At 31.6% G+C, this 18171-nt stretch overlaps 1 protein-coding gene and 1 long non-coding RNA gene across 2 annotated transcripts; one reads left to right on the top strand and one right to left on the bottom strand.

Moving 5' to 3' along the window:
• Positions 1-6704: 6704 nt before the first annotated feature.
• LOC100500014 (ATP synthase subunit C superfamily protein) lies at positions 6705-8932 on the bottom strand. The gene is made up of 3 exons (NM_001349783.1): positions 8753-8932; positions 8143-8428; positions 6705-7198 (listed from the first exon to the last, which is right to left on the bottom strand). Exons 1-3 carry the CDS (start codon positions 8826-8828, stop codon positions 7066-7068), a joined length of 495 nt encoding a protein of 164 aa, NP_001336712.1. The 5' UTR covers positions 8829-8932; the 3' UTR covers positions 6705-7065.
• Positions 8933-9093: 161 nt separating this feature from the next.
• Positions 9094-12011, top strand: LOC106799194 (uncharacterized). The gene is made up of 4 exons (XR_005891922.1): positions 9094-11052; positions 11218-11280; positions 11480-11582; positions 11816-12011. It is a non-coding gene; the product is annotated as an uncharacterized lncRNA (long non-coding RNA).
• Positions 12012-18171: the final 6160 nt, after the last annotated feature.

The following is an 18171-nucleotide window of genomic DNA, read 5'->3' as shown; positions in this document are numbered from 1 at the left end:
AATTGTCTTTTTTTAACCCAAATTTCAAACATCCTAAAATTTTAATATAAGAATTGTTATTAATTAGTTTCAGTTAAAAAAAATTATTTATATAAGAATTTGTTTGAATTAAAATGATTATGATATATATATATATATATATATATATATATATATATATATATATGAATGTTTGTTTTTACAATATATTAAATATGGTTACAGTAATTGAATAATAAAAATTATATCTGTTTTAATTATTTTATTTAAAATTGATTGAGTTAAATAATTATTTTATAAAAAAAATAAGTGTTTGCTATAAGATTGTTAAAATTATTTTATAATTATAAAAAAAGTGTAACAACTTTATATCCTGATTAAAAACATTAAAAGATTATAACTACTGTAAAGATAATTATTATAGTAATAATATAACATGTATATCTAGTTTGAATAAGATATTTATTATATTTAAATTTATGAATATCAAGAATGATTTACATCTTATCATATTTTATTTTAATATATCTTGAAAGAAAATCAAATATTAGATAATATTAATAATTAGATAAATTTAGATAATAGAGCAAAAAAATACAAAGAAAGATTTGATGAGTCAAATCTATTGAAAATATATCTCATGTAATTTAATCTTAAATCATATACTCTTGTATTATATAAGGATAAATTTTTTTTTTCTCCTATAACTTTATAGACGGTCTTTCTCAGAAATAGAAAATTAGTATATCACATGAGTTTGAGAAGAAAGAAAAAATAAAAAAAATATTGTTAACCCACTAAATGAAAAAGAGGAATAATAAGAAAAGAAGGCGTGAATTACTATATGTTTCAAGAGTTGAATAAAATAACATTCTTTTTCTAAACTTTTATGATATAGATTGTTAGAAACACATATTTTTGAGTTTTTTGGTCATAAATTGATACATTGATCCTTGCATGAATTAGTTAATGTGATGATTGCAAAATTTGGTTCAATACCATTCTTATGTGAAGTTATATAAGTGTCTGATATAATAATATCAACATATAGTTTTTACTATTCATGGGGTTTAATATAATTTTACAAAAAGAGATACTGCAATATACAAAACGTCATTGATTGCATATTAAATCTTGAAATGTATTTAAAAATTCATGAGTCAACTTGCTTGAATTTTGTGTTTGGTTATCATATATATCAACTAAAATATATTTTAATACGTGTGTGTTTTATTTCATAGTTAATTATTAACTAGCCTATATGATGCACCACACACACACATCCAATGAGAACTTGGGAATTCTTTAAAAACTTGTTTTGATCATGAAATTATTATCTCATTAAAAATGTTGTTTTCAAAATTTAAGAAAGAAGCTTTAGTTTATTGTCTATTCAACTTAGATGAGAGAATTGAAGATTTGGTTTATTGTTAGTTTAACTTTGTATATGTCTATATTTGAGAATAAAATTATTTATTTATGTAAGGACTCATTTATTTATAATATTTAAAGTATTTCAAATCATTAAAATTTATAAATTCTTATTTTATGGACATTTTAAAGTATATTTTTAATTGGTTAAATTACTCATTTGGTTCCTATAATTTCATGGTTCTTACCTTTTTAGTCCCTATAGTTTGAAAGTGGTATTTTTAGTCTCTATAATTTAGATTTTAATTCTCCTAGTTTAAAAGTGTTCTTTTTAACATTGCTCCACTTAATGGTGAAGGTTAAGATAGTTCTTAGAGTGTGTAATGTGAGAGGCCTAATTCAACCCCAAAAGCTAGCTGAAGGGGTGAGGTTGGGTTGTCCCTCACTTATATATTATAATGTGAGATTACTTTTAACTGATGTGAGACTTGGAAGCGAGGGCTAGCGGCTTAGAGTGTGTAATGTGAGAGACGTAATTTAACCCTCCAAAAGCTAGTTCAAGGGGTGAGGGTTACCCCTCACTTATATATTATAATGTGGGATTACTTTTAGTCGATGTGAGACTTGAATTATTTCCAATAATAATAGTATATATGAGATTGTAGGTTTTAAATACATATGCTAAAAAAATCCATGTTTTTCATGGTATAATGCTTTGTGGCGATTTACTTAAAAATAATACGATGTTAGCTAATTTTTTTTTTTTGAGAAAGAAGCTAATGTTTTTACTGTCTACCTTTTTTATATATGAATAAAAAAACTTTTTTCTTTTGCTGCCCTTTATTTTATTTTTTCTTTGTTTTGCTGCCCTTTCAATTCTGCACCTAACAATTGTTTCATATCTGCATTTTCTTTTTTGTCCTCTCAAAACTTAAAAAGCCTCCTCAAATTGCATCCATTTCAATAAGATACGTTCTTAGAGTTGGCTTTTTGCAATATTTATTGTAGCATGACGGGAGGTGATAAAAAGTGACAAATAAACAACGAGGTGGTCTATTGTGTTTCCATATTTTTTTTGAATTTTTAATATAATAATATTTTTATTTTCAGATTTAAATATTGTAAAGTATGTAAATATATAAAGTAAAAGAATAAGTGTGTATCTGCTATTCATTTGGATTAAAGTGCCTCTCAGAATCTTAACTAACTTCAAATCAATAGAAAATACACTTTTACTTTTCTCAATTTAATTAAATTACACATTTGTCTTACTTCATTTTCTATAAAAACATTATATATTTTTACTTATTATTATGCGCTCGTAGACACTATAAAAAACCCGTAAAGAAAATCAAAGATAATAAATTACACATGTGTCATCAATTAAGAAATTACTAATGGTTCGGCTAGTATACTAATTAATGGCACATTTTTTTTGACTGAATATATTAAGTTATTAACCCAATAACGAAGATGTATATTATGAGGCTATGAGCTATTATTTGCGAAGCGAGATTAAATTAAAAAGAAATGGTTGTTAGTAATGATTCAAACAACCAAAAGGGGACAAGAGAGTGACGCACATAAAGGGGACAAGAGAAAATGCAATGTATAGAAACTTTATGATTTGGCAGGCATATGTCGAAGAAAAAATGCTCAACAATCTAAAGAAGGAAAAAGCGTATAACCCACTTCGTCAAAGGAGCAAATGGAGCTGCATAAGCTAAACAACTTGGCATGTATTTGACACGTTTCATGTTTCTTTAACTTATCCATAAAATGAAACCATGTCCTAATTTTTTCTGGTCATCAATTAACCTAAGCCACCAGCTGCTGCTTAATTGCTACCTGACAAAGGACACCCACCCCGCCCCGAGATAATGGTAGAACCATTATGATTTTTTCCCCCACAAAAAATTACAATTTTATGATATAAATAAAAGAACGCTGTCTTAATCCAAAGTTGAATTTTTTCACACTTATCACGTCATATGGAACAGACAAGATATTATATTATATAAAAAATATTGAAGGTGTAATAGTTAGCATATGGCTACAGTTTTCCTTCTTCTTTATATATATATATATACGTGGAACAATCAAATTAAATTATATCAATTTAACTTAAGAAACTATTATATTATTTAATAATTTCATATAAAATATGATTTTCCATTATATTATATTTATATATTATAAATTTTATTAAAATTAAACAAAAATAAAAAGATAATCAAATGATACATATTTTATTATATCTTAAAATTTTTATATTAAGTCAATTTTGATTTATAAGATAACAAATAATTTTGTATTAATATAAAATTTTATACATTTGAGTTATTGTGTATGTATAATATTTCAATTTTTTTTGCGAAATATATAATATTTGAAATGAAATTGATTGATTTGAGCTATTAGATCATAATAATAAAAAAATTAATGAATGAGATTAAAACCCATATTAAAAAGTCACGTGCTTCCACGGATTTGGTTTCTTTTCCGAACATGTACACAGTCTTGCAATTCACCTTCATCCCTCATTCATTTTAGTTTTTGCAATTGACCCTATTCTTTCCAATCTTGCAATTGACATGGACGCTGAAGAGTTTATGACTGTTTGTTGCACCGACATGAAATTAATTGACCCTATTCGCCTTTCAAATCATGAAAAGTTTCGGAACATTTGCTCTATCAACATGGATATTGAAAGTGCCAAAGGCCAAGCTTGGAGCAGTGAAAGAACGATTTGGACGAGAGATCCATGTTTTTTCAAATGCTACATTATCCAATGTTGTGATTAAAATTGTGAGTTGTGGAAAAAGAATTGGGGAAGGAAGCAGCAGACACGTGAAACTTTTAAAACAGGTTTTAATCTCATTCATTAAATGTTTTTTTAATTATGATCCAATGGCTCAATTAATTATTCTCATTTTGTGTTCTCATTTTTTTTAGAAGAGATGTGTTCTCATTTGAAACATTTCTTTAACAAAGAACTTTTTTTTTAGAATTATTAGAAGTGCTATAAAGATACTTTTCAAGTAAAAGTATCTTGACAAGGGTGAATTAAAAAATACTTGCATAAAGAAACAATTATATCAACAATCAAAGATTTTTTTTTTTCATGTGTTGAATTATTTACACTCAAATCCTGTAAACACAACTCATGTCACAGACATTTATGAGTATTAATTCCAAGATATTTTTTTGAATTATCTTGACAAAGAGTATTGATTCCAACATCGGAATGTATGTATTCACCAAATTTTAATTGTATTTCCTTTTCGTTTAATTTCATTTACTGTATTTATTTTCTAAATATTTAATCTCCATCAAATCTCAATTTCGATTTCTTATCTAAAATCAAACTATTTCCAATCATTTTTTCGTTATTACGTTCTTAATTATCATTATTTATGAGTTTCGAGAGAACTGTTTATTTTTGTTAAAATAAAAAATATTATAATTGAAGTAATGATCATTATTTCATTAAACGCATAAAGTGTAACTTTCTTAAGTAGTTAAGTTGAAAATATACTTTTTTATTACTTGTTCAACCGTGGAATTTAACATGCGTATACTTTGTGTTTAGTGTGATAGGATTCTAATTTCTATCTGGTTTGGGATGTTATTTTGTTTTGGCTCCTTGTAATTGTGGTCCTAAACTTGAATTAAGATCACCAACCTTTTATGCATGTGTCTTTGTGGGAGTTTGGATTGACTTAAAAAATACACGTTTAATATCATCATTTTTTTTATATTCAATATAAACGCATAAGATTTTAATTAAGGTGATGTCAAATAAAAAAACATTAACACATAAACTAGTATTAGATACATAAAATGATATGCATCCTATTTATCATCACATTTTCTAATTACTTAAAAGTTATATTAAAGACTATTTTTGACTTACTGACAACATAATTTTCACTATTTATGTATGCCTACTAAACTATTGAATTTTATACACAATAAATTTAGAGACTAAATTACTAGTAAACAATAAGTTTAGAGGCTAACATGCATATTTACTCTTTTTTTGGTAGCTGAATTATTTAAAAATCTCTTAACTTTGAATGATCCTTCTGATATGATGCACCTTACTAACTTTGTAGTTATTTTTGGTGATATCGAATTTGCACAGGCACTATATTGATGAATTCAACTAATTTTTTTTAGATAACAGAATAAAGAAGCAAAACTAAAGCGCTATAGAGCACGCACACAAGGTACACGTCTCCAACGTCGTCAAAAGCAATAATATGTCACATGGGGGAGGGAGTCTAAGTCTACATAACATGGGAGGGGAGGGATTCAACTGAATTATTATAGCTGGCTCATGTCAAAACTTAATAAACTTAAATAACTGTCATTCCCACGGCAATATCATATACTTCCTACTTCTCATAGGAATAGAATTTGCTTGAAATATAATAATATAATATTCATGCAAATATAACGTACCTAAGAATAAATTTTCACAACCTTCTAATAAAATGGGTATAAATATTCCCACCCTAATATTTTTGGGAATAAAAAAACTTGACGTGAAACAAATGCCCCCTTATGATATGTTACACTATCAACGAATAATATATTTTTTTCTATTTACATTAGTAATGATTCCAAACATACAGGCAGAAATTTTGTTGTGCCATTTCAAAACAATGTCTGTCAATTATTTTTAATCAAAGTTTTAACAATAAACTAACTCCGAAAGAATTAATTTCGGAAATACGTGCTTAGAACTCTACCAATTTATGTTTTTTTGTTAACTCTACCAATTTATAATTGAACTAATGGACTAATGGAAACCATATTCAAATTATAAAGTGAAATTGCCTGCATTAAATATTTCCAGAAGCATAAAACAATTTCTACCAGACGGAAATGAGCACAAAAGGCTATTGTAATTGAAAATTACAATCAAGGACAAACAACAGAAGCATATTCCAGTTTACCTGTGGCTGTAACACTCGGGTGACTGGAAATAATAGTAATTTTGAGTATATAAGCCACCGAACCGGGCAGCTTACTCTGCAACTGCCAAAGCTGATCGTTTACTCAATCACAAGAATAATACTCTAATCCATGTGGATAATAGCAACAGGTCAACCAGTGTTACTCGTTTACTAGGACACTTACAAGTTATTTAGTTTGATTTTTATTAATTACTAGTGACAATTAATTCGTTTCTTTCATTTCAGTTCTTTGTATTATAGTTGCATTACATTGATATTTATCCGGTACCTGATCAGAGTTCAATATAACTTTGTGTTCTCTTTCGATAATATGATTCATTTTTCACGTAACCTAACCATAAACTACGAGAATATAACACAAAAAGCAGCTGTTACCAATATCCAACATGGAAAGACCCATGAAATACACTGCATTGCTAGCCAAATCATTACATGCACCAGTTTCAGCAGCCCAAAAAATACATATAAAAGTCGGATGATATGGCAAAATACAATCAATAAAGTATAAAAAAGAGGAAGCTTAAGAAGCTTTATTAAGTAAACATAAACCTAATTATACAAACAAACACCACAAATGGCGAATTGAACTTTCACACCATTGCTAAAGCCTGAAAATGCTGCCTGAACATCGCTAAGCTCGGAACAACTAATAATTACCTCCCTCATCCCCTTTAAAAGGAGGTTAAAACAGATGGGTGGTCAAAGAATATTTTGCAGCACAACTCCTTTCTTAGTCGGCTCTAGACTGGCCAGCACGAGAAGACAGGATAATACCAACAATGAGACCATAAAGGGCAAGTGCTTCAGCAAAAATGAGGATGAGAATCATTCCAACAAAAAGTTTTGGTTGTTGTGCATTGGCTCTGTAGAAGTAGATTGACTTAATCAGTATTATTGTAAAAGGAAAATCCACTGTCAAATTCACAACAACAAATGCAAGCTAGTAAAGGCAAAAAGATATATGTTCCATGAAGGATCATATTTTATTTGACAGTTGAAAAGGCTAGAGACATATTGAACTGTACTTCCTGGAAGCATTGTTAAGCAATGCAAACATGTCCTCAAAGAAATATAGTTTGAACAATTGATTGCTTTACTAAAAAGTAAACACACACACATATGGCTCTGTTTGGATAAACATTTTAACAAGCACTTATACGAGAAAGAAATAAGAAAGTAAAATGAATTAAGCTTTCCCATAAATTATGCATTAATACCTGTTAAAATAGTTGTCTTATTATATATATTGTTCAGCTTTAATGAAGCTGTTTTTATATCTGTTGTAAAGTTTTTTTAAAGCTGCATTTTCTGCTTGTGTTTACCTACTTTATGTAGGCTGTAGCCTTTCTTCTACCTTTGTAAACCAACTTGGCTATATATATGTATTTTGATTATTGAGATGCTGAGAACTTATCTCAAGCACTTCATCAATGTAATGTGAATTTTAGCAACTCAGCACAATGTAGTCCTTAACTTTAACAATACCGATTGAAACAGACATCACTTTAACTTATGCATGAGCTAAGTTGGAGAAACTCAACCATTTAGTTTCAGCAAAAGTTAATTTAAACTTGTACATTAGCTAATTTTAGCTTTTGGGAGAAACCTAATTCAGTTTATCTTGTTACTTCACTACAAGTACTGACCGATAAATTCATTCAAACAGGGCAATAATGTATAAATATATGTAGATGTCTTTCATGTAAAAGTCAGTGGATCAAGAGTTGAGTGTCACTATGCAATATTGCAATTCAATAAGACCTTAAAACATACAGAAGTAAGAAACAAAGTAAAAAGGCTTTTGTACCTAACACCGGCATCACCAACAATACCAATAGCCATGCCAGCAGAAAGGCCAGCCAAGCCACAGGCAAGACCAGAAGAGAGATGTGCATAACCATCAAAGAGGTAATAGGATTTGGCCTTTGGATTAATACCGGTACTGATAATAACAGCAATAATAAGGCCATAAATACCCAAAACTCCAGCCATGACAACAGGAACAATCGACTTCATCACCAGCTCAGGTCTCATTACACCCATGGAAGCCACGCCCACGCCACTCTTCGCTGTGCCATAGGCAGCTCCCATACCTATCAACAAAATAAAATTCCTCACAAATTTTTATCAATTCAAACAAACAACCCTAAGATTAAAATTCGATCGATCAATCACTTTCACACGTGTGAAATTATTCCGATTACCTCACAGACACAGATCAATCAATTTTCAGATATCATATATTAAACTTAACGATTTGCAGTAACTAATGATTCCAAATTCAACACCTAAAATAATATACGGTTCTGAGCATTGGAACATGAAATTGGATAAAAAGTGAAAATTAGGAAAGGATTAAATAAATAATGAAACGGTAAAGACGGATCTAATTGAAATGAAGAGAGTAGATTGATTACAGGAGAAGACGAGGGCAGCTGCGGCGCCAAGGAAGCCGAAAAACGGTGCCGTTTCATCACCGCTGAAGGCAGCCATAACGGTTGGTGGATCTGCAAGGACGTCGGATAAATCTGAGAAATTAAAAAATGATCACTATGATCTTTGTGTCTCGATTATTCTTCTGTTGCCGTGAAGAAAACGTGGGGTCTCCACGTCCATTCCCTTTATAATCTCACATTCTTTACTTGGGCGGGTTAATTTTCTACTTGCATTAATGCGATGGGCCTCCAAACCAGGTCCAGGCCTATCTTGTGATTATTTTAGGCCATTGCTATATCCCTTCCTCCTAATTGCTTAGTGCACTTCCCTTTTCATATTTTTTCCCTATATTACCCTTTTCTTACCGAAAATTGAAACACATGCAGAATGTTTCCCCTCCCCGTAATTGTAATTTATCATCAAGAACCCCCACCCTCCAAAAAATCCCGCTGTAATCCTTGCATCAAGGCCTCTTAGTGTAGCTGCACATATAATGTACTATTAATCCACAGCCACAACAGGTATTGTTTATGCACCTTTTGAAAAGTATTGGAGAGTGTTACAAAAGATGTGCACAATAGAGCTTTTCACTCAAAAGTGTGTCAATTCTTTCCACTCAATATGAGAACAAGAGCTCGCCAATCTCATCCAAATGATTGATTCACACAAAGGATCACCCATCAATTAACCTCACTCAACTATGCTTTCATCGATATTTTCTATCACTTCAAGAGTTGCTTTTGGCAAGAAATGCAAAGAGCACAAGGAATTCATAACATTGGTTAAATAAGGAGTTGCAGCGGCATGAGGATATTTGTTTTCTTCCTCTAGGTGGCTTCAATTTGCCACTGGTTTGAGGCCTAAGTTTGAGAGGTTGCATGTGCAAGTTGATCGGATTCTAGAAAAAATCATCATTCAACATAAAGAGGCAAAGTCAAGAGTTAAGGAAGGCTAAAAGAACGAAGATTTGGTGGATATTCTCCTAAGGTTTTTGGATGGTAATGATATTAACAAGGATGTTTGTTTAATTAACGACAATATTAAGGCTATAATCCTAGTAAGGATATTAACATCTTTTTTCAAATCCTTTTATTTCCAATAAATGTCGATGCACCTTGTCCGAAAAATACGAAAGAGAGGGGGGAGAATGAGAAAACAGGGACGAGAGAGGAGAGAAAGACAACAAATAAGGACAAAAAGAGAATTGGGGTGGAAACATTCTGCAGCTGTTTCAATTTTCTAAAAGAAATGATATTATGGAGAAAATATGAAAAGGAAAGTGCACTAGACAATTAGGAGGAGGTATTTAGCAATTGCCTTATTTTATTGCATACAAATGAAGTTTTTTGTATGATTCCTTGTTGCGGAAAACAAAATATATTAGGCTAAAATCTATTACTTTCTCATTAAAAGAATGTCTTTCTGGGACACTTGTCACACTCTGGATTATTTAACTTGTGTTGGACCAATCTATCACTCACCCCTCAAATTTTTATTTGAAATTCTTTCTCTATCCCTATCTGTGTCTTCTCCCTTCCTTTCTCTCTTTCCTTTTTCATTTTTTCTCCCCTATCTCTTATCCTCTACCTCACTGCAAGGGAAGCCGCAGCTAATCGATGCCTGCACTTCGGTCCCCAACATCGTTCGCACCATAGTTCAAAAACCCAATTCGACGATCCAACTGGAACCCAGTGACATAATCGAGCCAGTTTAGTTATTAGACCAGTTATGCATTTAGCCCATAATGGTCCGGTTAAATCCGGCTGGTTTGGGGGTAACTCTTGTAAGCCGTATCGGTTTTTAAAACCTATCTCGCGTAAAAAAAACACTAAAAAATAACTCGAAATTTATATAATTGTGTTATTGAATTATTATTTGTGTGCTTCTATTATCAACTTTAATACTTCAATTGTATTTTGGATTTTAGAGTATAAATGAATTTTTCTTAGTTATATACTTATATATAATAAATAGATATATAATTTTAAATTTTTTAATATATACCGGGTCTAATCGGATTAATTACTAACCCACTGATCCGACCACTGACCCACTACCTCAATCAGGTCAATAACCGCACCGGATTTCATATGTAAGTAGTTAGCTAACAAAATGATTGAACATACTTTATAGATTAAATATCAACTTTACTCACATATAATACCATGGATAAAGTACAATTTTTTTTATATTTTTTTTCTTCGACGAGGGATCTGCTGTTACTGGATCAAGAGAAGGACTTGGGATACTTCTTTAGATTTTGGTAGAAATTAATGTAGAGGTATAATTCAATTCAAGTACAGAATATTATGATCTGATTCAAATAGTGAAAATTATTTGTTCTCCCTATGAAGGATATTTTTTCTGCTCAAGTATTATGAGATTTAGAAAATTATGTGTTTTAAGATATATGTTTTACAGAGCTACTGACATATGTTTCCTTCAGGTTACAACAATGGCTTTCTTTGGTAGAATTGGGAATTTGCTACGACAAACAACGAGCAGGCAGGTTAGTTCAGAATTGTGTTCATCCCCTTTGTTTTTTCAGGCTATACGTTGTATGTCTTGTGCTCCAAGAACAAAACTGTTTATTGGAGGAGCGTTTGAACTTCATTTTGAGCTGGATGCTTTATATGTTTTTTTTATTCTTTGCCTTTTTTATCTTTGACTTTTATGTTTCCCTTGAATGTCACGCTCTTTGTAACTAGGATAATTATGGATCGTGAAATTGGTAGATCCAGAGGATTTGGCTTTGTCACATACATTTCGGTTGGGGAGGCATCAAGTGCCATTCAGGTCTTGGATGGTTAGGTAACAGACTGTTTGTTTTTAGTGCTATAATCTTGCGAGTAGCATTGGTTGTTATGGTTGCTGCAAAATCATCATGTTTGAACTTTTAACACCTACCAATAGCTTCAAATGAATAAAGTATGCAATATGCATGTTGTGCATGTTGTGCTAATTTTGTTTACTTAACATTGTTTTGAACTTGGCAAGCTTTTAAAGTGTTCTCATGGTGGACATGATGTGGCATAATAATGCAGTTCTCAGTTGGGGATGACGAGGTTGTGATGGCCACATCAAGTGATGCGGACCCATATTCAAATTCGATGTTTTAAAATATGCAGTTGTTTCAAGTAAAACACATGTCAATATGGACTTTATTTTACCATACGTACATTTTGGATGATATCTGTGAGGACTGTCATCACTGGCTAATACTATTATCTTCTGGAATGATTTCGTTGTGCCTTCACATGCTCACTCTTCTTTCTAATGATCATAGTTGTCAATAGCACACCAAATAACAGCGTTATCACAAGATCAAGAAGCTCTGCTTGGTAGAATGTTATATATTTGTCAGCATAGAAAACAGAAAATAATTGACAAGCTTATGTTACTTGTCAATCCGAAGCTATTTTCTTTTATTCTAATTGGTTAGAATAGTGGCCATCCTACTACCTGTTATAGCATTCTATGATTCTGTGCTGACAAATATATTCAAATTTGGTGTAGGTCGTGACACCAAATATGATCATTGAACTGTTCTCTCTTGGGATTGACCACTATGCTTTTTATGCTCACTATTAGTGTGTCTGATAAAAGTAATATGAATATATTTGTCATTTATTATTTACAAACAACAGGAAGATATTTGGTAATGATTAGAAAACCCATTGAAAGAGAGCACCATTATCTTGGCTATTTTTAGTTTTCCATTTACTTGATAAGCTCATGCAATATTAAGTATCCAGTTTAGTGCCAAACACTTATTAAATGTGATAAATTTGTTTTCCGCACTGTATGGTACCATTATTTTTAAGTTTGATTATTTATTGATAAATGGGGTATGAATCAAATCCTTTATCTTGATACTGATTATGAAAAAAGAAAAGAAATAATGACATTGAGAAATCAAAAAGAGGGGGAGCAAATTATTATGGTTTGTTAACACGATTTTTTTGTATCAGTATCACGTGATTGATTTTAAACACTCGTTGCTTATTTTCTTAATGCTTTATGCATTGTCATTTGTCAAACTCGGTTTCAGATACAAGAACCATGTATTTTTGTTCCAATAAAAAGAAACATAAAAAGGTTGAATGAATCTTGCTTTACATGATAAGATTAAATTGATAATGACTAATAATATAAAATATGTTAGTATATAATCAGTGAGACAAAATGTGATAAATAATGATTTGGAGAATTTGAGATGCATCAAATCACTTATGTTTGCCTATTTTCTTAATGTTGTTTTATGCAGTGTCATAGATGGTGTATAAAATCATGTTGATCGTCTGCTCTTCATATTGCATATTAAAATCGTGTTTAATTTTATTTTTTTTCGGAATTCAACCTTTGTGCTTTATGCACTGTCAATGATGTTGTGTCTCTGCCAATGGTGGAGAGGGTAATGTTTTCTCTATTTATAGGCCTTTTTAAATTTTAAGATGAATACGAACGATATGGAACATCTGTTGTTTCCCATGGTGGGATTTTTGTAGGTTTTAAGGGAAAGAATATCCTTAATGACAAACATAAGATCCTTCATTTTTAAGGTTGTTACACCTTTCTCTCTATTTCGTTGTCTTCTATTTATAGAAGCAAAATTGTCTCTCTCAACTGTGTTTTTCTTTCAAAGATCTCACGCATTCTATTTGGACTCAATCTCTTTAATTGTAGTGACTTTGTGTTCTAATCAGTCCTTTCTTTTTTCATGTAGAAAATGTTATCTCCTTAATTTTTATCACCAATTTAAACTCTCTTTCTCTATTTATTTGTAATTATCATTTCTTGCTTAATCTTGAATATGTTTCCATTGCAGGTTATGTAAGCATTATGCAACATATGGTTAGACAGTTCCTTATGGTTACTGCCATCTTTTGTACTTTGCAACACTTCTTGTACTGCACCTCAATTTTTGCTTAATAGTTTCTTTATTTGGCCTTCCAAACAAAAGACTAAATATAATTTCTAATTTTAACAATTGTAGTCAATCTAAACAATTTTTTTTCTCGTTTTTTTATGCAAGACGCATGTGAAACTATTGGGTTTCACTTCTATCATAACACCTATATTTTAAATAATAAATATTTATAATCGATTATCATAAATACTATTTTTTATTTCTACATTCATTCCCTTGACAATAGGTGTTATGATATTAGTATTAGAAAAGGAAAAATATTTTCTATTATTTTCAGTTAAATAAATATTTCAAGAACATGAATAAAAGAAATGTAGATTAATGAGTTTTAAGTACATGGTGGCTAGATTTTTGAAATTTTTTTAAGTCTTTCTAATTATTATTTTTTAAATATTTAAAAAGATATATAAGACAAATGCGTAACAGTAATATTGAATTGTATGAAAATAAATCTTAATTCTATTCATTCAAATCTAAAATAAAATAAATATTGAATTTTATGAAATTAACCTTAAGGTTATCAACCTTAAGATTGGTGCTAAGAATACTTCCTAATTATTTATTTACAGCCTTACACTTTATGGATTTAATTTAATTATAATCTTTTAAGTTATCTTAAAATGCAAATAGGGAAAATAAGTAATTACTGTTTGGCTTATTATTTATTTACAGCCTTACACTTTATGGATTTAATTTAATTATAATCTTTTAAGTTATCTTAAAATGCAAATAGGGAAAATAAGTAATTAATGTTTGGCTTATATAAAAGGTTTATATAAGTTGAGGATGAGAATGTTGCGTTGGATGAGTGTGACATACCAGACAAGAATAAGATTAAGAATGAATAGGTTGGAGATAAGATGGGGTAACACCTACCGACACTGTAGATAAAAATGGTAGAATATCACTTTAGGTGATTTGGGTATATAAGGAGAAGACCTAGTACGGAAAAAAATTAAGGAAAACAGGAGCGTGAATAGACAATGGAAAATACCACTAAGCTTGCCAAATATGAAATCATTTTCTGCAATAGACCGTGGCTATAAATTTAATGCAGCATGTTGTCCTTTGAGCATATTTCTTATTAAAACATCTTTTCATAGCACAATATCCCAGTCCCTTGTGCTCTCTGCTAAAGAATTTTTTCTTCTTAATTTACGTATTCTTTTTACATATTGACTCAATCAACTTTCATGACAACACTCGGGATGCTCAAGAGCGCATTTTCTGTCTCTTGGAATAACTTTTTGACTCAATGAGTCTTTTGTGCATGACTACCATCAAGCATGAGAGTAACAAATGAACTTTATAGATATTCAATCTCTCATTCTGCTCATGGACCATTTCACCTTCTTGTACGTGCGTGTATGCTTGTGAGTCGAGCATTTTCTCATATACATATTGTTGAAATTCTAGTAAACCTAACATTCTAACAGAATGAAAATTCATTAATGTTAACTAGTCAATGTATTTATTATTTTAGAAAATTCATGATTAATCTAATAATTTCTTTAAAATATAAAGTATTTTTGTTTACGTAAATAATAACAGTCCGCATTCCCTAACTTTAATATGGCCTCTGCTCATTATGAATAGATGATATAATAAGTGAACTATCCCCGCCTGGGAATCTGTGGTAATAATATGAATCTTGGGATAAAGAGAGGTTTTGACATTTAGTCATATGAGAAGGAGCCCCAAATGCCCGCTTGCCAAGAGACGATATAGGATAGACTTTAAAACTGCACAAAGGACAACGCGTATGTTGATATCTTGATACAAATATTCCATCTTGATCTTTTAAAATTTGATGAAGGGGTTTTGAATCCTACACTTCTTAAAGTGTATCATGCACCTCTCCTTTCTTTATGAGATACGTCTCCCTTCCGCAACGAAGACACCTCTTAATCGCGACGGCTCCTCGATGGCATCTGGTTCACCCACGACTCCTCCTCCTCTCCCTTGCATCACACCAATCCCTTACGTTATGCTCAACTTCCCCATTCGCATTTCACACCAAATCAATGGCTTCCACCACCACTCTCTCCTTTCACTTTCCATACCCTACAACAACAGCACTTTCTTCTCTCTCCACAACCTTCCCACCCAAGTCAAACCCTGGACCGTTTCTTCCCGCCAAAATCTTTGCATCTCCAACACCTCTATCTCTACTTCCAGAAAAAACTCAACCTCTCCAACTTTTCTCGCTATCGCTTCTTGCAAATCTGAGTCTATGCTCCCTCCTTTCAACATTTTGATTATTGACTCAACCAAAGGTTAATTTACTTCTACACTATAAATTAAATTAGAATCCATAACTTTAACCTTGCTCTCTCAATTAGACATTCTTAGCACTTTCTAAATTATGCTTATGGAACATCCATTCTGGAACACAAATTGATTTCCTATGCCGGCTTTCCGGAAACCATAAATTATACTTTCAGATTAAGGATTCCATAAAACGCTTTTAACATTCTGGATTAGGGAATATAGAGTCAAAAAAACATGTTTTCGGAGCATGCATTCCAGAAGTATATTTTATGTATTTTGAAATGCCTATTATGGAGTTTCGGAATGGTCATTCCATAAGTACTAAGTACAAATTGGACTTTCAGAATACCTATTCCGGATACGGTTCCCACTATTTCTCTTCCAAAATAGATGGTCCATAAATCAAAAAGCTTCACAAAAAAAGGAAGAAGACGACCTACCTGCACGTGGACTACCTCACTAGAGTTGTACAACTGCACGTGGACAACGCTTTTGCTGCCTCCCTTATGGAAGAGAATCACTGTGTACAGCGAAGAGATGGAAAGGAAGCTCGTGGAGTCAAATGCAAAGGAGGAAGAAGAACCTCATGGAGTTCAATGTTAAGGTCGTGGTGGCATCTCTTGGTCGTGAAGAGGAAGCTCGTTGGTGGTGAAGTTGAACGCTGAGGAGGAAGAGGAAGGTATAATCTGAAAAGGGTAGTTTGAGATTATTTTAAAATTGGAAAGTGCAGTATGCGAAATGGAAGGTGTAGGATATAAATGCGGGGGGAAATGCTTCATTGCAATTTCGTTTGATAAAAGCCTTCTCAAGGAAGCTGCCAAATAACTAACTTGGGGTTAGATTCCAAATTCGCTACAAAGTGGCAATAGAATTCCATGTGTGTCTATTGTCTTCAACCATGGATTTGCTTTATGGTAAAGTCAGATACTCATTATTCCTTCTCCACAATTGATATACCCCAATGCGTTATATTCTATCCATGCTTTTGTATTTAGAAGAACCATCCAAAAATTTCTCAACCTCCCCCTCCCTGGTTTTAGGATTTACAAGTGTCAAATGAAAATTCGCAGGTGGTACACTCCTTAGTGGAGGCATCCCAAAATCCCTTCTTGTGTCAAAGTAATCATTATAGATGTCAGCCAAGTATCACCAAGTCGACACCCTATGACAACATGAGCTATCGACTTCGGGAGTTGTTCTGAACCCAACTTGACCCAGTTTCAATCTGACCTGACATGCTCGAAATTGGATACGTATCAACAAGGCAACACTTCATGTTACTGTAAGCTAGTAGACTTGGGTGACTACTATATATTTCAGATCTAGCCTAATCCATGTCCAATAGGGTTCAACGGACTCATTTGGGAACAAGTGAACAACCTAGTCCGATAGGACCAAGATGGAGCAACTAGTGTACAGCTAAAAGCCCTAACAACCGAACAACAATCTGAATACTCTTACAGTACCTATCATGCCAGAAGATAATTATTTTACCATAAGATAACTCCATTACTTTTTTTTCACACGTTTTGAAATCTAAGCTGCATTCTTGCGAACAATTTGCTGAAAAATGTTAGCAATTTCTACTTTTCCCATGCCTGGCACTGAATGAAAAGTACATAATATGCATATAATGTTTAAATTCTGAAAATGCAAGTACTATATAAGAAATTGATTCGTCATAGATTATTTGTCCTATTTAACAGGACAAGTGTTTGCACATGTTTTCATAATTTATATAAATTATATTTGTTCAAAGGAGACTAGGAGAGTATGCTTTCAGAATTCTGATACATTTCATAATAAACGGGTCACAGGAGTTTTACATTGCAATTGTCCACTGATTAATATTCAATGTTCCACTTGTATTGAGGGTGATAACCAATTTATTTGTATAATGTATACTGTGATAGTCTATATGACTACAGCTTTCTCCACATAATTTAGGAAGAAAATATAACACTGGTTCTCAACGAGCAACTTAGAATTCTTCAGTTTGCGAGAACAACTTAAGAAATTCTTCTGAGTTTGAGAGACTATCATTAACAGATTGATTGGATGAATGAAAATGAAATAAGAGCAAAGCAAAGACATTTCTAATTAAACCCCTCAGTTAAACGGATTCCATGTAAAAAAAGAAAGAAAGGGCCAAAGGATACCATACCACATTCACATGTGCATGCATCTCGTTGATCGTGA

This window comes from Glycine max, chromosome 6 (assembly GCF_000004515.6).
Source record: "Glycine max cultivar Williams 82 chromosome 6, Glycine_max_v4.0, whole genome shotgun sequence".
NCBI classification, from domain to species: domain Eukaryota; kingdom Viridiplantae; phylum Streptophyta; class Magnoliopsida; order Fabales; family Fabaceae; genus Glycine; species Glycine max.
Note: the sequence above shows the minus strand (reverse complement) of the source record. Positions and strands in the feature narration are given on the sequence as shown.